Source organism: Sparus aurata, chromosome 16 (assembly GCF_900880675.1).
Source record: "Sparus aurata chromosome 16, fSpaAur1.1, whole genome shotgun sequence".
Taxonomy (NCBI): Eukaryota; Metazoa; Chordata; class Actinopteri; order Spariformes; family Sparidae; genus Sparus; species Sparus aurata.
Window position 1 is genome coordinate 555708 of NC_044202.1, and position 25558 is coordinate 581265.

The following is a 25558-nucleotide window of genomic DNA, read 5'->3' on the forward strand; positions in this document are numbered from 1 at the left end:
GTTGAGATGTTGTTCAGGTGTGTTCAGGTGTGTTGAGATGTTGTTCAGGTGTGTTCAGGTGTGTTGAGATGTTGTTCAGGTGTGTTCAGGTGTGTTGAGATGTTGTTCAGGGTGTTGTTCACATGTTGGCTGACTGTTTGTGCTTTTGTAAAATGAGTTTTGTTCTCAGTAGAAATGTTTCTGCTCTCGACTCGAACGGTGACAAACATGACGGCAGGATTTTCTCCTGTTTGGATCAAAAACAAATCAAAGTAAAATCTGAACTAAAGATCCGCCCGGTGAAAACAATAAAACAAACTCCCGTCTTTATATTATTATAGGAACAATAGAAGATTTGATTTTACATAACACATCATCCTCCTTTTCAAAAGCTCCGGCTGTTGTTGTAGTTTAAGGTAACCGATGGTCTCAGGTAGCGTCAAAGTCTCTGCGGCCTTCTGAAAACTCTTATTTTGAAATACTAAAATAGTTCTGAGAGACCAAATGCTCGAATCCCATTGGCTTAGGCTGAAAATGTCCAACAGGAAGTCTTTTATTTTGAAATATCCACTCACAGGTCCTCAGAATTATGATTGCTTGTTGTTCTTTTAATTGTTAAATAAGTCAAAGAGCTTCCTGTCTGTATCCAGAGTCTACTTCCTGTCCATCCAACATGGCTTCCTTTTTCCCAGAATCCTCTTGTGATCATAAAAAAGAAGAACTCTGTAAGAAACTGATTCTCTGCATAATCAGACCAGAAGATGTTTCTGTTCGTTGGTTATCTCCTCCGTGATGATGTCACACCCGTTTCCGTGACGACGGCGGTCCTCGGCGCGGCGACCTCTTCCTCCGTGAGTCTGAAGGCACTTGATGTCATGGCAGAGGGTGAACTCTTCTCCTCAGACAGACAGACAGACGTCAAAATAAGATCTGAAAGTATTTTTTAAAAACTCTGTCGGTCCGCCCGCTGTAAAAAGTTACCTTCCCCCCAAAAACAGAGAGACTGCCGTTTGTCCGTCCAGCTCGCGGTACAGTACTGTTGATCCGTGGAGGCGGGGGGCTGGGAGGGGTGATGGCGGGCGATGGAGGTCAGGGAAGGAGACATTCAGGCTTTCATTTCCTCTCTTTTCTCACCGAGGCGCCTTTTTGTGCTTGATGGCGCCAAGCCGAAACCAAAAGGTCAAAACGATTCACCGGAGAGACGCGATGACGAACAGCTGCTTCAAAACTTGCCACGAAAAAACTCTACGTGCATCCAGTGATGTTGCACGCTACAGAAGCGGCCCTGCCCACCTGACGCAGCATCGTCAAACTAGAAGTGAACCGCCACTCTCCTCTCATCACCTCCTCTCTGTGGCGGCCTCTGACCACTGGTGTCAGCCATCTTGGCAGGAAGTAGTTCTGACCTTATCTTTGGTAGTTGGGGCGGGAGAGATGGATAGGATGGAGGAGAGGGAGGGGCCAAAAGAGTCAAAGGATGTGGCGTCCTGTAGGGAGGGGGGGTCACCTCTGCTGGCCAATCAGAGCCAGACTCAGAGTGACGCACAGCTGCCATATATGTGGTGATGAGGGCGGGGCAAGTGACCTTAGATCTGTGTGGGAAACAAGAGAGAGAGCACGTGTTGATGAGTCGGATCACAACTACAATAAATCTGCTTAAAATCAGACGTGTTCATGACGTGGACTCACTGTTGGGAGGAGGATCTTTACATTCTCCCTCCTCAATGGTGACATCATCGATGGCGATATCTCCCTCGATACCGGCGCCGCGGACGCCTTCCATCACCATCTGCAGAGGAAAGGCACCAGGTGTGTTAGTGTTACAGCAGGTGTGTTTGTGTTACAGCAGGTGTGTTTAGTGTTACAGCAGGTGTGTTTGTGTTACAGCAGGTGTGTTTGTGTTACAGCAGGTGTGTTTGTGTTACAGCAGGTGTGTTAGTGTTACAGCAGGTGTGTTAGTGTTACAGCAGGTGTGTTCAGTGTTACAGCAGGTGTGTTTGTGTTACAGCAGGTGTGTTTGTGTTACAGCAGGTGTGTTAGTGTTACAGCAGGTGTGTTTGTGTTACAGCAGGTGTGTTTGTGTTACAGCAGGTGTGTTCAGTGTTACAGCAGGTGTGTTTGTCTTACAGCAGGTGTGTTTAGTGTTACAGCAGGTGTGTTAGTGTTACAGCAGGTGTGTTAGTGTTACAGCAGGTGTGTTTGTGTTACAGCAGGTGTGTTTGTGTTTACACCAGGTGTGTTTAGTGTTACAGCAGGTGTGTTTGTGTTACAGCAGGTGTGTTAGTGTTACAGCAGGTGTGTTAGTGTTACAGCAGGTGTGTTCAGTGTTACAGCAGGTGTGTTTGTGTTACAGCAGGTGTGTTCAGTGTTACAGCAGGTGTGTTTGTGTTACAGCAGGTGTGTTTGTGTTACAGCAGGTGTGTTCAGTGTTACACCAGGTGTGTTTAGTGTTACAGCAGGTGTGTTTGTGTTACAGCAGGTGTGTTTGTCTTACAGCAGGTGTGTTTAGTGTTACAGCAGGTGTGTTAGTGTTACAGCAGGTGTGTTAGTGTTACAGCAGGTGTGTTTAGTGTTACAGCAGGTGTGTTTAGTGTTACAGCAGGTGTGTTTGTGTTACACCAGGTGTGTTTAGTGTTACAGCAGGTGTGTTTGTGTTACAGCAGGTGTGTTTGTGTTACAGCAGGTGTGTTTGTCTTACAGCAGGTGTGTTTAGTGTTACAGCAGGTGTGTTAGTGTTACAGCAGGTGTGTTAGTGTTACAGCAGGTGTGTTCAGTGTTACAGCAGGTGTGTTTGTGTTACAGCAGGTGTGTTTGTGTTACAGCAGGTGTGTTTGTGTTACAGCAGGTGTGTTAGTGTTACAGCAGGTGTGTTTGTGTTACAGCAGGTGTGTTTGTGTTACAGCAGGTGTGTTCAGTGTTACAGCAGGTGTGTTCAGTGTTACACCAGGTGTGTTTAGTGTTACAGCAGGTGTGTTTAGTGTTACAGCAGGTGTGTTTGTCTTACAGCAGGTGTGTTTAGTGTTACAGCAGGTGTGTTAGTCTTACAGCAGGTGTGTTTGTCTTACAGCAGGTGTGTTTGTGTTACAGCAGGTGTGTTTGTGTTACAGCAGGTGTGTTCAGTGTTACACCAGGTGTGTTTAGTGTTACAGCAGGTGTGTTTAGTGTTACAGCAGGTGTGCTTGTGTTACACCAGGTGTGTTTAGTGTTACAGCAGGTGTGTTTGTCTTACAGCAGGTGTGTTTAGTGTTACAGCAGGTGTGTTTAGTGTTACAGCAGGTGTGTTTGTGTTACACCAGGTGTGTTTAGTGTTACAGCAGGTGTGTTTGTGTTACACCAGGTGTGTTTAGTGTTACAGCAGGTGTGTTTGTGTTACACCAGGTGTGTTTAGTGTTACAGCAGGTGTGTTTGTCTTACAGCAGGTGTGTTTAGTGTTACAGCAGGTGTGTTTGTGTTACACCAGGTGTGTTTAGTGTTACAGCAGGTGTGTTTGTCTTACAGCAGGTGTGTTTAGTGTTACAGCAGGTGTGTTTGTGTTACACCAGGTGTGTTTAGTGTTACAGCAGGTGTGTGTAGTGTTACACCAGGTGTGTTTAGTGTTACAGCAGGTGTGTTTGTCTTACAGCAGGTGTGTTTTGTGTTACAGCAGGTGTGTTTAGTGTTACAGCAGGTGTGTTTTGCGGGTGTGGTCTGTACCTGGAAGGCTGCGGTTGGGTGGATGTTGACCTTGGCTTGTCGCCAGCGGTCTCCTTGGTTACCGGTCAGACTCCAGACCGAGGTGTCCGTCACTGTCGGACTTTTCTGACGCAGGTACACGTTGAGCGCTCCTGCAGACACACAGCAGCAGGCTCAGACATCTGGAATCACCATTATTACACCTGCACCTGAGACCTGCTGCAGTCTTACCTATGTGCTTCCCGTACATGTGGTAGTAGAAGGCGAAGCAGTAAGTGGGGTTGTTGGTGACGGAGGAGGACGAGGGCGAGCTCTTGGAGTTCATGTTGAAGGTGGGAGACAGCAGCCGGGCCTTGTCTCCGTCCAGCCTCGGCCTCGACGTCTCGATGTACATGTAGAAACCTGTGAGAACGTCAGAGCAGAGCCGGGTCAAAGGTCAGCGCAGGGTCCACACAAACAGCTCCTCAGTTTGATGAGACCCAGACAAACCCACAGACAGGCTGAAAACAGAACCTCTCGGTCGGGTAGTAACCGTCTTCCTGAGCTGTTCAGGGAACTGAACCTGTAACGCTGCCGACCTGCACAGATTAACCCACGAGGCAGAAACGTCTCAGTCCTTCAGAGAGCTGGAGTCACAAACAAATCCACCCCCGGCTCATTCAGAGCAAAAACAATCCTCACAAATTCAGTTGTATATAAAACACACACACACACACACACACACACACACACACACACACACACACACCCTGAGGCTGACTTTAATGAGACTCTGCAGAGTGAAACGAGCTGCACAAGAAGAACAGGATGAATTTCCAGGAGGAAACAAAGAAGACAACAAACATCAGCAGTTTACTTAAGTTATCAACAGCTGAACGTGGATGTGAGAGGACATCAGGACAGACTGACACACAGTCAAACTACCATGTCTTCAGTTTGTGTGTCATCATGGCTAAATGTGCTTCAAAGGTCCTTCTGAATGGAATTACCACCGCGGCCAAACTGACTGTGATGTGAGCTGATTATACGTGTTTCTGTGGTCAAAGAGGCGCAGCGGCAACACTTCAAACAACCAACGACCAACTGACCACTAAACAACCGTCCAACAACCGTCCAACAACCATCCAACAACCAATCAACGACCAACAGCAACCAACATCCTCTTCAGGACTTTGATCTTCCTCTTGTACTTCCTGTCGTACTTCCTGTCTCTCTCTCTCTCTCTGTCCGAGTGGCTGTCTCTCTACCTCAGGGCGGGGTCTGATGGTCAGGTGTTGACAGCCAATCACATTTGATTATTTAGCCTCTTCCTGCCTGGAGGAGCCGCAGCAGCCGACAGGTCCGACTCAGCTCATGTAAACTGTCTGAAGTCGGCCGCTGGGCGCCACCTTTCAAAATCTCCGTCTCCAGGAAACAACGACGAGCTCTGAGAAAGTTCCTTACATAGCGAAACATAAAGTAAGTTATCCACCATCCAAACGATCTATTGTTAGTTCCAGGAGCCGGCAGATCTGACAGGACTTCATGTCTTTGTCTGGATCCAAACGGTCCTGAGTCTCATTAAATTACCGTCCTGGTTTGTCTCCCTGTTCTTCCTTCATCATCTGCTCATCATCTGTTTCAAAATGGCGGCAGCAGAAGATCTCTTGCTCTTTGTTTCTGTCACCTGACATCCAGCTTTAAACCAGCCGCAGCTGTCAGACTGAACTCTGCCAGCGTGACAGCTGACGCCTGCGTTTAAAAGTAAGAAGAAAATTAACAAACAAAACTCTGAACTGTCAGCCGGCTCTGCTCTGGCACAGATGCTAAAGTTATCTTCTTCTAACTAAAGGCACATTGGACAGTTTGACAGGTCGGCTTACGACGCCCACTAACAGATCCAGAGTCAGCGCTGACAGCACAAAGATAATTCAGTCAGACGTTTGTTCTCTCTAATCAGACTGTGAAAGTCAGCCTGACACTCACTTGATCGTCAGTGTGTCGGTGACATGCTGCTGTTTCCTGATAACGTCGCTGCGTCTGTGCGGGAGGACAAACGCCAGACTCCACTGGAAAATGTGGCAATTTAGCCGAGAGCCTTGAGACGATGATGATGTTTCTCTGGACTCCTTCTGGCTCCTCACTTCTGATGCTTCTGATGGATTTTGTGTTAGCTAACTGTTAGCTTAGTGACTTTAATTACAATGAAACAGGTAAATATACTGCGGTCCTGTTGCTTCACTCTGTCACATGTCACATATTAACTCGGCAGAACACACTTTAATAAAGTGTTTGAGTTTATTCTCCCTGATCTTTGTTAGTTGTTGGGGAGTAAGCTAATGTCTGTTAGCAAGCTAACGTTACGTGCTACATGATCTTCATCAGAAGTCGACAGAATGTGAGAACGAGAACTTCCTGTTGTACAATCTTTAATAATAATGAAACTGAAAGATATTTCTTCCTGAGAACGTTTGAGGAAAGACATGAAATGAGTGCGACCCAACAGTCCGAACAGCACCGAGTCGGTTCTGCTCGAGGTTTCTGACAGTTTTTAATCGCCGCTGTCAGCGAGTGTTTGCTCACGTTGTGTCTGAAGATTAATTAATTAAATCAGAATCAGAAAATAATTTCAAATGTTGATATTTGCTAAACTGTATGACAGTAATTTATTTAATCTGATGATTATCAGTCGTCCAATCAGAGCAAAGAGCAGTTTGAGATATTTTACTACATTTTAAACTTTAACAGGACTTAAATGTGACGAACATTTAAAAAAATGCTCCCGTCTTACTGAAAAGCTTCTTTCAAGGTGAGTTTGTCATTTTTTTTTTTTTTTTTTTTATTTAATTTTTAATGGAGCAGCAGTTCATATACAAGGTCAAATATGTATACAAAGCCATTTTAAACTCTTCTGCAGTCCACATATTTTCTGTATGTAAAACTATTTACAAGTTGGGAGAGGAAAGCTGTGCAAAAAAAAAAAAAAAAAAAAAAAAAAAAATATATATATATATATATATATATATATATATACATACACATACATACACACATACACATACACATATATATACATACATACATACATACATACACATACACATACACCCATATAAACATATATATATATATATATATATATATATACATATATATATACATAAATAACACAATATATATAATATATATATATAAATAAATAAAAAATAAAATAAATAAAATAAATAAATAAAGTAAATAAAATAGATAAGAAAAAATAAAAGGCATAAGTGAATAGAGGTAAATAAATAAAATGGTAGGCAGGGGAGCTTTCTGAGAGGTTAAAACAAGTACATTTTGCTAAAAACAAGCAGCCGAGCAGGGTTTTTCATATCTCCACGAAATCTGGCTGTAAAGGTTTTATATATTTAATCCATTTAGTCCAAAATTGAGTGAACAGTTCTTTCTGAAGGCGAAGGGAGAAAGTGATCCTTTCCATGACATAGATGCTGTTCACTATGTCAGTCCATTCCTGTATTGTGGGTGGTTCAGGAAGTAACCAGCGCCTGGTTATAGCTTTTTTGCAGGCTGAAATCAAGATACCATACATATATTTATCGGCACACCTTGTCAGAAGGTCAACATTTCCTAAGAATAATACGGTAAATTCCAAGGGTAGGTCAGTGTTAATTATGTTTTTGAGTGCTTTGTGAAACTCCACCCAAAAGGGTTTTATCACTGCACAATCCCAAAATATATGCCAATGATTGGCATCTTGAAAACCACACCGCCTCCAACACTCAGAATTCCCTCCAGAAAAATGTGCCTTCTGCCTTGGTGATATGAAAAAGCGAATAAGACATTTCCATCCGAATTCACGCCAGGTGTTGGAATTAGTACATTTCCACTGGAGTCTGCACATATCAAGCCAACGAACACATGAGATTGACAAGTTACCCTCCCTCTCCCATTTTTCTTTAACGTAGTCTGTAGTGTTGGATTTCTTTTCCATTAGGCCTTTGTAAAGTTTAGAGATAATGCCCTTCTCACACTTGTTTTTATAGGCATTGGTAAATATTTTCAAAATTGGGTCGTTAAAGTCTGTTTTATTCTTAATATTATGTTCATAATGAGTTCGTATCTGAAGATACCTATAAAAATCATTTTTTTCAAGGTGATACTTTCCCCTCAGGTATTCAAAGTCTTTGAACTGTTCTTTTTCTGTTAAGGAATAAAACGTTGTTATTCCTCTTGCAATCCAGGATTTAAATCTATGGTCCATTTTGTTTGGCTTGAACGTAGGATCGTAAGCACACCATTGAATGATTTGTAGTTTATCATCTAGTTTATACTCTTCCCTAATAGTGTTCCAGATTTTTAGTTGGGCTTTCAGAAGTAGGTTCTTTACATCATGTATGAGTCCCGCCAGGTTTTTGTGTAATAGTACCGCGTAAATTGGAGGGTCATTCAAAATGGAAAGTTCAATGTCCTTCCATCTGGCCTGGTATGTTGGGATACAAACGTTGACTAATGGTTTAATTTGGGCTGCAAAATAATACGCTTTTAAATTTGGTAGAGCAACTCCGCCTTCCTCTCTTGGGAGTTGTAAGGTTTTGCATTTAATCCTTGGTTTTTTTCCCTGCCAAATGAATCTAGAGATTATTTTATTCAATTCAGAAAAATGTTTTGAGGGAACTTCTACAGGAAGAGCTTGGAACAGAAAAAGATATCGTGGAAGTATGTTCATTTTGACGCAATCAATTCTATGACTGAGGCCAAGAAAGGAAACAGCGTTCCATCTATGTACGTCATCCTTGATTTTTGTTAGTAGAGGGTTATAATTTATCTCAGCCAGTGTTGCGATGATTTTTGGTAAGTTTATCCCCAGATATTTCAATGACTTTTGATCCCACTTTAATTTAAATTTCTCCCTAAGGTGTTCTGAAGGTGTGTAATTAAATGACATGATTTGTGTTTTTTGTATATTTAATTTATACCCTGCATATCTGCCAAATGTGTCAAGAAGCTTCATAAGGTTAGAGAAGGATTCAGATGGGTTATTTAAATAAACCAAAATATCATCAGCATATAGCGCCACCTTGTGGTCTTCCTCATTAATGCAGATTCCTTTGACGCTTTCTGTTTGTCTTATGTATTGTGCCAGAGGCTCTATGTACAGTGCAAATAGTGATGGTGAAAGTGGGCATCCTTGTCTAGTTCCCCGCTCTAAGGTGATTCTGTCTGAAAGGTGTCCATTTATCTTGACTTGAGCCGTTGGTTTACCGTATAGGGTACGGATGGCTTTGGTGAAGTTTTCATGAAAGCCAAATCTTTCAAGGACTTCATATAGGAAAAGCCAGCTCACAGAGTCGAAAGCCTTCTCGGCATCTAAACTCACGAGGACAGCTTCTAGCTTGTTTTGTTGAATATGGTTAAGTATGTGCAGAGACCGTCTAATATTATCATAGATTTGTCTTTTTGAGATGAATCCAGTCTGGTCATTGTGTATAAGCTGTGGTAAAATGTTTTCTAGTCTTTTGGCAAGGATGGCTGTGTATAATTTATAATCTACATTTAACACTGAAATAGGTCTGTACGATCCGCATTCTAATTTATCTTTTCCTTCTTTGTGAATAACCGAAATTACTGCATCATTCCAAGAGGGAGGCATTTTTGCGTCTAATAAAGTTGTATTGCAAGCTCGGAGAAGACTAGGTATTAATTCTGTCCGGAAAGCCCTATACCACTCTGAGGGCAGGCCATCCGGGCCTGGTGACTTATTGGTTTTAAGTCTGGTGATCGCACTGCTTAGCTCTTCTTCAGTAATTGCGGCTGTTAGTATTTGATTTTGTGCCTCTGACAATCCAGGTAACTTAAGGGAGCTCAAAAATTTAGTAATCTGTTGTTTGTCCTCTAGTTGTGGCTGTGTATATAGATATTTGTAATAACTTGTAAACATTTTTTGTATTTCTTCTTGTTTATGCTTTATCGTTTTAGAATCCGGATCCCTAATTTTATATATAGTGTTATCAGCTTGTTGTTTTTTAAGTTTTCTTGCCAATAGCTTAGTTGATTTTGAACTCGACTCATAGTATTTTTGCTTTGTAAACACCATTTTTTTCTCAATTTCCTGAGAGTATAATATATTCAGTTCATTTCTGATTTTCTTTATTTTCATCATTATGGTTGTTTTTTGCTCTCTTTTGTGTTGAGCCTCGAGATCCTTCAATTCTTTGTTGAGGTCTTTAAGTCTTGTTTGTTTTCTTTTCTTTTCATAGGCACAAAAAGATATAATTTTCCCTCTGATTACTGCTTTTAGGGTGTCCCATACTATAGCTGAGTCCACCTCCCCGGTATCATTGTCCTTTAGAAACATTTTTATTTCATTTCTCATTTGAGTTTTGAATTGTGAATTATTCAGGATACTTGTGTTTAGTCTCCACTGTGTTCTCCCTGGATTATTGTCAATATGAACAGTGCAGGAGATAGGGGCATGATCTGATAAATCGATATTACCAATATCACAGCTATACATTCTATGACGGTCTCTCTTAAAAACAAAAAAATAATCTATTCTTGAGTATGTGTTATGAGGAGGTGAGTAAAAAGTATAGTCACGGTCTGACGGATGAAAGTCTCTCCAGAGATCTATTATACCCAATTCTGTCATTAAGAGATTAATTCTCTTATGTAATGATGTATTGGTTGAAGTTTTGGATGAGTCAAGTTGTGGGTTGAGGCGAATGTTCCAATCTCCACCACATATCACAGTTCCTGTAGCCTCTATCATTAAATCAAACATCTTTCTATAAAATGAAAAGTCGCTTCCAGGGGGGGCATAAATATTACAGATTGTTGTGGTAACATTATCAATTTTTGCAGAAACTATTATGTATCTCCCTTCCTTGTCTTTTATCTCTGAAATTTGTTCGAATAGTATTTTCTGCGAGATTAAGATTGCTACGCCTCTCCGTCGACCTGATTTGTAAGATGCATAATATACCCTTGAGAATCCCATTCTTTTTAATTTCTCATGCTCTGATGGGGTGAGGTGTGTTTCTTGCAAAAGTACGATTTGAGCATTTTCCTTTTTCATTTTGGATATAATTTTGCTTCTCTTTGTCGGGTTTAGAATCCCCTTTACGTTATAAGAGATAACCTTAAGGACTTGGTTATTCACAGTCTTTTGAAATTTTCCAAAACAAAGTCTCTCCCAGCATTCCCAGTAACATAAAGGCTGCACAGTGATGATCTCTCTCCCAGAGAACAATAATAAAACAACATCAAACAGAGAACAACATTTAACAGAGCTTCATGGAAAAATAGAAGAACGGTTGGTTCCAATGAAGAGGCTCGATTCAAAGGAGCCTTGCGGGGCTTTGCAAAGTCAAAGCTCCCATAAGGGAGTGTCCCACATCGGGTCAGTAGCGGGGCCCTCAAGTGTGGCCGAATGTTAGCCAGTGTCCAAACAAAAATCCAAATAAAATTAACCATATGTGACTCGCTAATTAGTGAGCCCCAACCTTTTTTAACTATGAAGAAGATATAGAGTAGGAATGAAACATACCAATATGTAGAACGAGCTGACAGTCTTTTGGATGAGTAGCAGGATTATGATTCAAACCAGGTAACACTTATCTGGTTTAGTCTTTAACAGTTCTGAGCTCTCAGTCTTCTGCCCTGGGCGACTGCCTTTTGAATTCCCGAAGTTTTTCTTTATATTGAGAACGAGGGCCTTTCTTAGATTTCGCATAGCCTCCTGCCGCGCCGGGCACCTGATCTGCGCCTCCATCCAGCCGCCTTCTCGCCACCTGCCAGGTAGAGAGGAGCCGTGTCTCCCGGTCCGGAGCGGTGGAGGACTTCACCACCTTAACTGGTAACCCTCGTTCAGCCATGTCCCTCGTTGCCTCTGAAGCATCCTGGAATACCCGAGTGCCGTCCTCGTAGAAGACACGCATCCTTGCAGGATACGGTGTCTGAAACTTGATTCGTTTTTCTCTCAGCACTTTTTTGGCTTCGGTGTATTCGCTGCGTTTCTTTAACACCTCGATGGGAAAGTCGTGGTCCACATAGAAGCGAATGTCATTATAGAAGATCTGTTTTTTCTGCCATGCACTCCGGAGAATCTCTTCTTTAGTGCGGTAGCTTCCAAACTTGACTATAATGGACCGGGGCTTTGCTTGTGGGTCATTGCGCCTCTGTGACAGGGCGCGGTGAGCTCGGTCAATTCCGAGATCTCTGTCAGCAGGAAGGTCGAGTGCATTTTTCATCAGTTTATCCACGAAGCCAATCATGTCGCTGCCTTCGTTACCTTCAGGTATTCCATAGATCCTTAAATTGTCCCTCCGCGCACGGCCCTCCTGGTCTACTAGCTTAGCTTCAAGGTTAGCTTGCCGCTGCATTAGCTGGTTTATTAGCGTTGATGCTGCTTGAAGTACGTTCTCCGTTTCATCAATTCTCCCCTCGGCCTCGTCCAATCTTTCATTAGCTCTCTTTAGTTCGTGTTTAATGTCCGAGAGCTGCTCCCTACTGTCTCTTCGAAACTCCCGAAGTTCATTTAAGATACTTTGCAAGCAGGCTTCAGGTCCATCGTCGCCATGTGCATACGGGTCTGGAGAGCCGCTTCGGCTGTCTTGACTCATTTCGGGAATGATTTCTCTCATGTTCATTGTTGTCCTACTTCTGGTGGAAACCCCTTCCTCCATATTTCTAACCGTGTTCACTAGTTTTACAGAATTACGCTGTTTCGGGGTTACTTTGATAAAACCGTTGGGGAGCTCTTAAGTTAGGCTGTCATCTCGTGTGAAGCGGAACCGGAAGCCCGAGTTTGTCATTTTTAACTAGAAATGTAAAAATGTTCTGGGTCAGATTTAGAAGTCGATCCTGTCAGCAGACTTCAGTCACGCTAAACTGATCCCTGATCAGTCACGTGTTCATGTCTTATGACTCTGACCTTCAGCTGCGTTTATGATCTAGTTGATCTATTTCTGGATTGTAGAACAACAAACAGGCTCAGTCGTTACAGGTGTACCTGTAGAATCTGTCGACACTTCTGCAGCTCATTTATCTTTAATGTGTTCAGACATTTTTCTTCTTCGCAGCAGAAACAAAGTATTTAATCAGAACTCTGCCGTGAGTCCGTCACGCCGCTCTCCTCGGGCGGCTTCCTGGTCTCACAGTCTTATCGTGGTCGCAGTGGGCGGGGCCTGTCCTCGCTTCACGAGTCAGCTCGATGTGAATGTTTAAATCCTCCGCTGCACACGAACAATGAAATAAACCCAGAAGTCAAAGGAAACAGAGAGGAGCTGGAGGACGGATCCGTTACATCTGTAGAGTCAGAACACGTCCTCCAGAACCGACCCAGTGTCCTCCTGAACCAGCCTCACTTTACAGAGTGTGTGTGTGTGTGTGTGTGTGTGTGTGTGTGTGTGTGTGTACCCTGCTTGGAGCCGGCGTGGTCCGAGCTCGGCCCGGTGTTGGGGGTGTATTTGGTGTCTCGTGTGGCGGCGCTGTGACGCGTCCAGTCGAACTCGTCTGTTTTGTCCTGAGAGAACAAACACATCGCCTCGTCCTCGAAACCACACTGGAACTCCCCTGAACACACACACACACACACACACACACACACACACACACAGAATACAGAATACATCTTTAATCATTGAGCACTACAGTGTTCAGGTACTTTTACTTTACTTGTTATCTTCACTTTCTGCTTCTTTATTCACTGCCCGGCCAAAACAAAAGTCTCCACCTGGATGTAGCTGCAGACAGGAACGAGCCTCTGATTGGATCATTACTGCCGGACGATTATCTCTCAGCTGGCAACAAGTTATTTAACCTCGACTGATGCAACGAGTAGCTTCTTATTTCTTAAACAACCATGTGGAAAGACACATCCTGTGGTCGTGGAAAAGATGTCAGTCTACTCATCGGCATGCAGCAAGCAGAGAAAACATCAGAGGAGATCCAGAAACTAAACCGGGCTCAGAACTGACCAGCGCATTATTAAAGACTGGAAGGAAAGAGGGGAACCATCGTCTTCCAGGAGGAAATGTGGTCGGACTGATCGTGATCGGCGATCACTTAAACTTTTTGTGAGATCAGATGGTAGAAAACCAGTAGAACTCGATGTTAATAGTGACAGTAAGAACATCTCCACATGCACAATGTGAAGAGAACTGAAGGGACTGAACAGCTGTGCAGCTTTAAGAAAACCACTAATCAGGCTGATCAGAACAAAAGACTCCAGTGTGCTCGGGAGCAGAGAGACTGGACTCTGGATGGAAGAAGGTCCTGTGTTCTGATGAGTCCAGATTGACCCTGTTCCAGAGTGATGGGGCGTCAGGGTAAGAGGAGAGGCAGATGAAGTGATCTCCCATCATGCCTTGTGCCTGCTGTACCAGCCTGTGGGGGGCAGTGTTCTGATCTGGGGTTGATTCAGTCGGTCCGGTCCAGGTTCAGCAACATGATGCCAAAGAATCAGTCAGCTGACCACCTGAATGTACTGGATGAGCAGGTGTTTCCATCAGTGGGTCTGTTCTTCCCTGATGACACCTGAATATTCTAAGATAACACCAGCAGGATTCATCGGGCTCAGACTGGGACCAGAACCCCACTGAGGATCTCTGGGATGTTCTGGAGAAGACTGTGCAGTGGTCCGACTCTCCCGTCATCAGTACAAGATCTGAATGCAACACTGGACGGAAATAAATCTTGTGACACTGCAGAAGTTTATCAGAACACCAGAGAACGTGTGCTGTGATCACAGCTGAAGACGTCCAAATATCAGAGTGTGTGACCTTTGTGTTGGCCGGGCAGCGTACTGCTACTACTGATACAGCAAATGATTGTGTTGTGAAGAGTGTCCGTGTGGACAGGTGGACAGGTGGACAGGTGGACAGGTGTGCAGGTGGACAGGTGGACAGGTGGACAGGTGTGCAGGTGGACAGGTGTGCAGGTGGACAGGTGTGCAGGTGGACAGGTGGACAGGTGTGCAGGTGGACAGGTGTGCAGGTGGACAGGTGGACAGGTGGACAGGTGGACAGGTGTGCAGGTGGACAGGTGTGCAGGTGGACAGGTGGACAGGTGTGCAGGTGGACAGGTGTGCAGGTGGACAGGTGGACAGGTGTGCAGGTGGACAGGTGTGCAGGTGGACAGGTGTGCAGGTGGACAGGTGGACAGGTGTGCAGGTGTGCAGGTGTGCAGGTGGACAGGTGTGCAGGTGGACAGGTGGACAGGTGTGCAGGTGGACAGGTGTGCAGGTGGACAGGTGTGCAGGTGTGCAGGTGTGCAGGTGGACAGGTGTGCAGGTGTGCAGGTGGACAGGTGTGCAGGTGGACAGGTGTGCAGGTGTGCAGGTGGACAGGTGTGCAGGTGGACAGGTGGACAGGTGTGCAGGTGCAGGTGTGCAGGTGGACAGGTGTGCAGGTGTGCAGGTGGACAGGTGTGCAGGTGGACAGGTGGACAGGTGTGCAGGTGTGCAGGTGTGCAGGTGGACAGGTGTGCAGGTACTTACTGAGATGTGGGTTGACAGGAGCTGTGAAGGGACAAAAGACAAGAACTCTGTTAGATTACAGTTTCTGCAGGTTACAGGTAACTTGTCATTACGTGTCTGAGCTGAGCGGGATAACGATCATCATTTATTTCTTTGACATTTGGATGTTTGACAGCTGATAACGAGTCACAGCGTGACGTGACGTGATGACATCATGTGTTCTGCTGTGAATCAGCTGTTTAACCAGCGTGTTGAAGAATCTCTGCAGGTCTAAATAATCCTTCAGGATGTTTAGTCCAGTTCTTCTTCTTCAGTTCAGCTCACAGCAAACATCTGTCCTGATGTTTTTCGGGCTGTGACCCGTCGTGACCCGCCATGACCCGCTGTGACCCGTTGTGACCCGTTGGTGACCCGCGGTGACCCGTTGGTGACGGAGCCGAGCGTTTACCTGACGAGACGCGTCAGCTTCCCGTCTGAACCCTCGCTGGGTTTGCTGCGGGGAGTTAATGTGCCGATCAGGAGGCGAGGCGTTCACTGACAGTCTGTCAAAACCCGACATCACAGAGCAGACGGGTTCATGTTCTTGTTCTGGTGCCGGTCGTTGTTTCTGTGTTTGTGTCGTCGCCTCCTGCTGTGAGTTTCCTCTGCGTCTGTTTCTCTGTTTGTCGTCAGGATTTGGTTCTGTTCTCGTCTCGTCAGATTCTTTCTCTCTGACGTTTCTCTGCAGTGATTTTTTTTTAGATTCCCGTCAGGATTCATGTGACAGCTCAACAGTTTGTGTTTCTCTTGTTCTCACGGCTTTTATCTTGTTTCATAAATAAAGAGAAACACTGCAGAGACACACAAACATGTTCAGGGCTCATCAGTGTGTGTGTGTGTGTGTGTGTGTGTGTGTGTGATGTCAGCTCACTAACATACCGCTGTATGTGATGATGCGTTCAGTGGCGTCGCCCTCTCCGTAGCGGGTGATGGGGGTGAGGCGGACCAGGTAGGACTCTGGTTTGATGAGTTCGGTCAGGTTGTAGGTCAGCAGCTCCCCCTTCTGGATGTTTCCCTCCATGGGGATCTCCTGCTCCCACCAGCGGCTCTGACCCATCTGAAACACAAACGACGGTCTGAACTCGTCTCGGTGTCGCAGTGACTCCAGAGCTGCTGGAGGACGGATGTGGTCTGGGGCTCTTTTGAAAAGCTTCTGCTGACTTCAGATCAGCTGCAACTGTTACAGCTGATCAGACTATATGACATGTAGTCTGACATGTTTTTCTGAGAATCCCTGAGTGTCACAGGAACACATTATAGTTCTTTATTTGCTTTTGTGCACAAACTTTGTGCATTAAAATAGTCAAAACAATATAAACCTGCTGGAAAGACCTCCAGCTGTTAGTGAGGCTTACCTGCTACCAGGACACAGTAACACATCCACAGAAGAGATGAGAGGGTCAGCTACATCCCTGTTATACTCCAACAAACACCTCCTCCTCCTCTGCTCCTCCTCTCCTCCTCCACCTCCTGTAAACTTCCTCCAGTCTCTCTGGATCATCATCGTCTTTTTCTTCTCAACATTTTCTGCCCCGTCAGCACTTCTTCTTCCCCTCTCTCTCTCTCTCTGTCTCTCTCTCTCTCTCTCTGTCTCTCTGTCTCTCTGTCTCTCTCTCTCTCTCTCTGCAGCACTCTGCTGTGTGTGAATGAAAAGACAGGCAGGTTGCCATGGCAACAAGCCCTCCTCCTCCTCCTCCTCCTCCTCCTCCTCCTGTAAAGCCCGGCTGATGCTGCAGGGGCCTCAGGTACAGAGATCATCCTCCTGCCCACTGTAGCATCATATCTGACCCACATATCTTTTTATTCAAAGGTTTGTTTTCGTCCATATTCTCAGATAAAGTTCATCTTTAACACAAAGCTGGTCCATGAAATCCAAAGTCAAAGCACCAAAAATGGAAACAAAACAGAGGAAAAACTGACAAACTGATGAAGCGCTGGAACAACGAGGGACTAAACAGAACTGAGATGCAGAGAGGAAACAAAAGCAAAACATCACCGAACTTCAAAATAAAACAGGAAATAACCGAAGCAGGAACTGAACCACAACAGCTGCATGTTTAGGGACTTTGTGTAAAGTGTGAAGAAGATCTATCAGGCTGTTCTGACCTGTCTGATCCCGAGTCTGTAGGCCAGAATCCGGTCCACGGCGTTGGGCTCCATCTGAGTCCACTGCAGCTTGAAGCCGTAGACTCGAGGTCGGTTCTGCCACAAAGCGCTGTAGGTGTCGTAGTAAAACTCCGGAGCGTACGCCTTCCCTGAGGACGAGACACGGACAGGACGATTCTGTCAGGACACCAAAGTCTCAACAAAAACAGGCAGACCCAAACACAGAAACACAGGCAGGCGGGTCACAAGAGACTGAAGTACAGGTCCAATCAATACAAAATACAGAAAAGAGGCAACAAAAGGCAGAGAACAAAACAGAAGAGGAAGAAGAAGATGAAGAGGAAGAGGAAGATGAAGAGGAACGAGAACATGTCAGAAACAGAAGAAGAGTCAGAGTGTTAATCTCACAAGCAGCAGGATTATAAAGCTCAATTTAATATGACAGCAAACAGTGTGTGTGTGTGTGTGTGTGTGAGTGAGTGTGTGTGTGTGTGCATGTGACAGCATGTTCATATGTCCGTCAGCAGGAACACACACACTGTGTGTTCCTGCTGACATGCAGGTTGGAGGATTAAACCACTGAAGAAGAAGAATTCCCCTGATTGGACGAAGCCTCCAACATGGTCGACCTGATAACACAGAGCTGAGTCCTGATTGGCTGACTCAGCTGTATAAACACAAACAGCCTCTCAGAGTCATTTTCACTTCATCTCAGCAGTTTGACAAAATAATCTGAACTCAACGTCAGCGGACAGAGTTCAGACGTCTTCAGTTCAGCACTCACTCAGGTCATGTGATGTCAGATGTGATGTCAGATGTGATGTCATGTGATGTCAGATGTGATGTCAGATGTGATGTCAGATGTGATGTCATGTGATGTCAGATGTGATGTCAGATGTGATGTCAGATGTGATGTCAGATGTGAAGTCAGATGTGATGTCATATATGATGTCAAATGTGATGTCAGATGTGATGTCATGTGATGTCAGATGTGATGTCATGTGATGTCAGATGTGATGTCAGATGTGATGTCATGTGATGTCAGATGTGATGTCAGATGTGATGTCATGTGATGTCAGATGTGATGTCATGTGATGTCAGATGTGATGTCAGATGTGATGTCAGATGTGATGTCATGTGATGTCAGATGTGATGTCAGATGTGATGTCAGATGTGATGTCAGATGTGAAGTCAGATGTGATGTCATATATGATGTCAAATGTGATGTCATGTGTGATGTCATGTGATGTCATGTGTGATGTCATGTGATGTCATGTGTGATGTGTGATGTCATATGTGATGTGTGATGTCATGTGATGTCATGTGTGATGTCATGTGTGATGTCATGTGTGATGTCATGTGTGATGTCATGTGTGTCAGATGTTATGCAGTGATGTCGATGTGATGTCAGATGTGATGTCATGTGATGTCAGATGTGATGTCATGTGATGTCAGATGTGATGTCAGATGTGATGTCATGTGATGTCAGATGTGATGTCATGTGATGTCAGATGTGATGTCAGATGTGATGTCATGTGATGTCAGATGTGATGTCAGATGTGATGTCAGTGTGATGTCAGATGTGATGTCAGATGTGATGTCATGTGATGTCAGATGTGATGTCATGTGATGTCAGATGTGATGTCAGATGTGATGTCATGTGATGTCAGATGTGATGTCAGATGTGATGTCAGATGTGATGTCATGTGATGTCAGATGTGATGTCAGATGTGATGTCATGTGATGTCAGATGTGATGTCATGTGATGTCAGATGTGATGTCATGTGGTTTGGATTCAGATCATTTACAGACAGTCAGTAAACAGCGAGGAGGACGATGACAGGCGGCTGAAAGCTCCGTAACAACCAGTACACATCAGAGAACCCTGCAGAGCTGCGACGTCTCCACCTGCAAGTTCTTTCAATCAATCTTTATTTATTCAGCGCCAATTCTCATCAAAACTTATGACACTTTCCAAACTGAGCAGGTCCGAACCACAGAGACGTTCAGCAGCACCCCGCGACACTGATGAGAACAAGCTGCCTTTAACAGCAGAAACCTCGAGCAGAACCGGACTATTCTGAAGCAGCTGCACAGGAAACGTGCCAAGCAGCAGGAACTAAACACGACTCCAGAACCAGCTGAAGGTCACGGGTCTCACGTGTTTGAGACCGGTTCAAGTCGGACTTTTAACTTGTTCTGAACGACGTGACTTGAGCTTCCAGGTATTGAAGGCGAATCGCTGTCAAGTCTTGTCCGACACAATTAGATGAAGTCCAGATGAAGAAGGCAGGTGTGAATGTTCCCTAATTAAAGAAAACTGGATCAGAGTTAAAACATTTTTTCCAGCGTAAAAAGTCCCAAACCAAGAGAACCAAAGCACCAGAACTCCTGTGAACTGCAGCGAACTGCAGCAGGCTGCTGACTCGGTGCTGGACGGAGGATTTCCTCCAACAACACAGACAACGTGACGAAGAGGAAGGAAACGTCAGAGTGAATCAGAGGGAGGAAGAGAACGGTCCACTCAGTGAGAACCTCACAGTGTGATTCTGCTCTGATCCAAAGTCGGACTGATGGGAACGTGAATAATTCAGACGTGAAGCTGAATCTCAAGACTCACACAAAGAAACACTCTCTGCACTTTCCTTGTTTGGGTCCAGTTGAGGTGACGAGCAGCACATCAGTTTCTCTTGTGTCTCTTTTATTCTGGAGATCTGCTGCGCTCTCATTGGCTGCTACAGGATGAGTGAGACTTAAAATGCCTCCGGTGTGTCCACACCTGATTAACAACACAAACTTCACCTCAGCAGTGACAAGCCGACATAATCGCCGTCATTTTCCATCAGCTCTCCATCCTGAGCTTACAACTTCCGTCTTTAACTGCTTTCTGCTGCCGCCAGCAGAACGCGCCGCTGCTCGGCGGCCGGACGCGATAAGAAGCTTAACGCCGCCGCCGGGTTTACAGGAAGAGTCTGGCAGCGCTGACAGGGCGTCTCTGCAGGGGAGCTTTCATCAGGACGTACGAGGAGACTCAGCCGCCGCCGCCACCGACCGCCACTCACAGTCTGAGAGTCGGCGACGAACCCACATTTACATGAAAGATCAAAAACATGATTCTGACATCAAACGTCTGCCGATAAGTATTGACTAGATACCTGGGCTGTTATTAGTGACGTCACAATATCTGTTCTATACCAAAAAAAAGAAAACATTTAAATTTGTTCCCAAATACTGTTAATATCATCAGTCTAATATTATATAATCATTATCTAAATACAGAAGGCCTCAGTGTGGTGCTGGTGTTAGAATATGGGTCATTCCACACCAACTCACCCAAAATCACCACAGAACAAAAGTCGAAAATATCTACAGACGAAACAAATGACTGAATGTTACAGTGAGCGTCGGACAGACGGCGGGCCGGACTGAAGGCTCGACCCGCTGAACAACCCGGCTCACCACAGCGTCTCACTCTGAGTGTCCTGAAGGTAAAAGAAGTGAACATCCTGCTCGGTCCTGCACCAACTGTGACCCGGACCAAACGACACGCCTCTGAACATCAGATGTGGACCGTGGTGGAAATGAAACCTTGTGAGAACTGCAGACGACATGTAGCTGTGTTCTGTGAGCTGAACAGCAGAGAGGAGGCAGCCCGGTGCTGATCCGGACGTGTCCTGGTCTTCAGTGTTTGGTGTCACTTCACACGTGAAGGTTTCCTGAAGCTGCCACATCATCATGACGCTTCAAACCCCTGAAGACTCGCTGACTGTCTGCTGGTGCGTCAGCACGCCGGATTAAACACCAGATAAACTCTAATTAATCATCGTGTCCTCGTCCTCCAGACGTACACATCAGAAGATTTCCCATCAGACCTCAGGCTGTTCACACAAACCTCATCAGCAGCAGCAGCAGACTGGGATCACTGAGCTGGTCTCAACTAACCAGACACATTTTAAGTGTTTCAGTTGAGTCTCGTCGGACTCTCGGACGGAGAGTATTTCTAGTTGTCTTGGCGTCTGAAATCAATCGAGACAAGTCAAAATTATGTTTCAAGTCATTTCAGGCTGATCTAGTAAACGTAGTCATCGCACATAAACAAAGACCAGCAGCCCAAACAGTCCAAGTCAAGATATAAGAACTGTAAACGGGTCCAATCAGATGTGGAAACCATCCAGAACTCCAAATGTTAAACATCAATCTTTAAAGGACGTCCAATCTGCTCACACCATCAACTCAACATCCCATCATGCCCCAGTCAGGTAGACTCACCTGTGACCAGGAAGGTGCAGCGCCCTGCCCCGGCCTCGTTGGTGATGTCACAGGTGTACTCGCCGTAGCCCTCTCGGTTCAGAGCTCTGACCAGGTAGTTGGTGTCATCGCGCTGGTCGCTGAACTGTCCGACGGTGAGGAGGCGGGACCCCAGCTTCCACTCGTACCTGAGGAGGCGGGCGGGGTGAGCTCGCAGCAGGCGGCAGGTGAGGCTGAACGCCCGGCCGAGAGCCTGACGGATCTCCGTGTACACCGGCTCCACGACGGGAGGGACTGTTAGAGACAGGAAGTACAACCAGGAAGAAGATTAAAACAACCGTCAAACTGTCGAAGAGCTTCAGTGAAGAGCTTCAGTGAAGAGCTTCAGTGAAGAGTTTCAGTGAAGAGTTTCAGTGAAGAGCTTCAGTGAAGAGTTTCAGTGAAGAGCTTCAGTGAAGAGTTTCAGTGAAGAGTTTCAGTGAAGAGCTTCAGTGAAGCGCTTCAGTGAAGCGCTTCAGTGAAGAGCTTCAGTGAAGAGTTTCAGTGAAGAGTTTCAGTGAAGAGCTTCAGTGAAGAGCTTCAGTGAAGAGCTTCAGTGAAGAGCTTCAGTGAAGAGTTTCAGTGAAGAGCTTCAGTGAAGAGCTTCAGTGAAGAGCTTCAGTGAAGAGTTTCAGTGAAGAGTTTCAGTGAAGCGTTTCAGTGAAGAGCTTCAGTGAAGAGCTTCAGTGAAGAGTTTCAGTGAAGAGTTTCAGTGAAGAGTTTCAGTGAAGAGCTTCAGTGAAGAGCTTCAGTGAAGAGCTTCAGTGAAGAGCTTCAGTGAAGAGTTTCAGTGAAGCGTTTCAGTGAAGCGTTTCAGTGAAGAGTTTCAGTGAAGAGTTTCAGTGAAGAGTTTCAGTGAAGCGTTTCAGTGAAGAGTTTCAGTGAAGAGTTTCAGTGAAGCGTTTCAGTGAAGCGTTTCAGTGAAGAGTTTCAGTGAAGAGTTTCAGTGAAGCGTTTCAGTGAAGCGTTTCAGTGAAGAGTTTCAGTGAAGAGTTTCAGTGAAGAGTTTCAGTGAAGAGTTTCAGTGAAGCGTTTCAGTGAAGAGTTTCAGTGAAGAGTTTCAGTGAAGCGTTTCAGTGAAGCGTTTCAGTGAAGAGTTTCAGTGAAGAGTTTCAGTGAAGAGTTTCAGTGAAGCGTTTCAGTGAAGAGTTTCAGTGAAGAGCTTCAGTGAAGAGCATCGATGAGAAATCAGAGACGAACAGCTGAATATGTGTTGACTCCTTCAGCTCTCGTGTGTGTGAGGAACGGACAAAGTCGTACATTTTAAATATCAACTGATCTATAAATCAGACAAAAATCAGCTGACTCAGTTTATACATGTAAATATATTGATCAGTTATGTTACTGATACTTTGATACTTGAGTACATTTAACATCAGATACTTTAAGACTTTTTCTCGAGTACTCTTCATATGTTTGACTTTCAATGTTACTGTGAGACACACACACACGCACGCGCACACACACACACACACACACACACACACACAGTTAACAGAGTTAAAGGTCTCTGGTTGGTCTCGACCCTCCAGGACTGTTTCCAGAACCGTCCTCCTGCGGGGGATTCAGTCCAGGAACATCTAAAGGTCAGCCGGACGCCTCGACTCCACGCCGACCTTCAGCCGAGCTCTCTGATTGGACCAAAAAAATACTTCTGACCTTGCAGTTTAATTCCCATAATGCACTGCTGAGGCTGGTGCTGCAGCTCGTTAGTGAGAGTTTCTCTTCAGACTTTGGTTTGAATGATCTGACAGCAGCTGATTCCACGTGATGATTAACACACTTCTTTATCTCGTCGTCGTCTCTCTGTCTCTTCACCTTTAACAGATTTGGACGGATTGTAACAGCAGATGGATTCAACCAATCACTGCAGCCAATACTTAACAAGTTGTAAAGTCAGAGTTAGAACAGTGTGTAACTAAAGTGGCTGTAAAGACGGACTAGTGAGTAGATGAGTCTCTGTGTTCACTGTGAGGATGTTTAATGTCCCTGACAACCTCTGTAGTCTCATTCAGACACTCGTTAGCAACCGCTAACTGTTTTTAACACATGAAGAGCTTCAGAATTAAACTGTGGAAGATTAATGATGAATGAAACCTGTAAATATGTTCAACCTGTGGAACCACACACCTTATTACACACATGTAACTGAAAACATGAGGGAACCGGATGTGCTAACATGCTAACTGGCGTCAGGCTTTAGGACTACAGAACAGCTGGTCTACACAGTTTGGTAACTTCGGCTCAAAAGCAACAACTTTACCCAACAACAGTCTTCTGTCACAGCTGACTTCAGAGTTTCAGATTATTGTTCTGTCGTGTCACTGATGTCTCTGTAATCCAGGTTATAAAGGACCTGGACAGGATTATATTCACATCATCAGGCTCCTCGTCTTATTCTAAATCAGCAGGTCGTTCTGTATTATAATGCTCTGACAGTGCTTCACTGTAATCCAAGTTATCAGCATCTGTGTAACTTTTATTCTCGTGTCTGCTCGTGTTGGTAACTTGTTGTCTGAAACTCTGGAGGTTCGTCAGAGGGATTGTGGGACGTCACCTCCTCACACCGCTGTCATCCTGTAATCCAGTAAAGAAACCAGCAGACTGTGAGGGATTATTGTCAAAGTAAAACCCTAAAAAAAACCTCTAACAGCTCATTTGGAAGGAGCTCAGAAGCTTTCCTGCTGGAGCTTGATTAGCATATTTATGAGCCTCAATTAACAGACAGTAACAAACTGTGGAGACATAAAATGAAGTTTGTTTTTACTGAACTAGTTTCCACTCAGCAGCTTCGCTCCAGGATCCATCTTTAAATACAGTCCAACATTAAATCTACGTCGCGCGTAACTCCAATGTTGTTTCACTTATTTGAGAGTAATCCACCTGTAATCTGCTCCACCTGTAATCTGCTCCACCTGTAATCTGCATTGTGTTGTTACACAGTCAAAAACAGCAGACACAGTTTAGAAGAGAGATTTTTCTTTTTACAGCATCCATCCATCCATCTATTTTCGTCCGCTTATCCGGGGCGGGTCGCGGGGGCAGCTGTCTGAGCAGGGACACCCAGACTTCCCTCTCCCCGGACTACTGCCTCCAGCTCTTACGGGAGGATCCCAAGGCGTTCCCAGGCCAGCTGGGTGACATAGTCATTCCAGCGTGTCCTGGGTCTTCCTCAGGGTCTCCTCCCGGCGGAGCATGCCAGGAACACCTCCCGAGGGAGGCGTCCTGGGGGCATCCGAAACAGATGCCCGAGCCACCTCAGCTGGCTCCTCTCGATGTGGAGGAGCAGCGGCTCTACTCCGAGCTCCTCCCGGGTGACAGAGCTCCTCACCCTATCTCTAAGGGAGCATCCCGTCACCCTGCGAAGGAAACTCATTTCAGCCGCTTGTATCCGGGATCTTATTCTTTCGGTCATGACCCAAAGTTCATGGCCATAGGTGAGGGTAGGAACGTATATTGACTGGTAATCTGTGGTACTGCGCCCGCTGCACCGATCCACCTGTCAATCTCACGCTCCATCCTTTCCTCACTCGTGAACAAGACCCCAAGATACTTAAACTCCTCCACTTGAGGCAGGAACTCTCCCCCAACCTGGAGGGAGCAGGCCACCTTTTTCCGGTCGAGAACCATGGCCTCGGACTTGGAGGTGCTGATTCTCACTCGGCTGCAAACTGCCCCAGGACATGCTGGAGGTCCCTGGCTCGAAGGAGCCAACAAGACCACATCATCTGCGAAAAGCAGAGATGAGATCCAGCGACTCCCGAACCAGACCCCCTCTGGCCCGTGGCTGCGCCTAGAAATTCTGTCCATAAAAATAATGAACAGAACCGGTGACAAAGGGCAGCCCCGCCGGAGTCCAACATGCACCGGGAACAGGTCTGACTTACTGCCGGCAATGCGAACCAAGCTCCTGCTCCGGCAGTACAGGGACCGTACAGCCCTTAGCAGAGGGCCTCCGACCCCGTACTCCTGGAGCACCTCCCACAGAATGCCACGAGGGACACGGTCGAATGCCTTCTC

General features: G+C 45.4%; 1 protein-coding gene across 1 annotated transcript in view; it reads right to left on the reverse strand.

Moving 5' to 3' along the window:
• The window catches only part of mdga2a (MAM domain containing glycosylphosphatidylinositol anchor 2a), a gene marked incomplete at its 5' end in the record, with an annotated part of 28564 nt that continues 3006 nt past the window's right edge, over positions 1–25558 (reverse strand). Inside the window, 9 exons of the mRNA XM_030391765.1 lie at positions 1–1571; positions 1669–1768; positions 3673–3803; positions 3883–4053; positions 13048–13203; positions 15128–15148; positions 16025–16202; positions 17252–17400; positions 21521–21793. Coding sequence (XP_030247625.1) covers positions 1483–1571; positions 1669–1768; positions 3673–3803; positions 3883–4053; positions 13048–13203; positions 15128–15148; positions 16025–16202; positions 17252–17400; positions 21521–21793 — 1268 coding nt within the window. The remainder of the gene's footprint in view (positions 1572–1668; positions 1769–3672; positions 3804–3882; positions 4054–13047; positions 13204–15127; positions 15149–16024; positions 16203–17251; positions 17401–21520; positions 21794–25558) is intronic.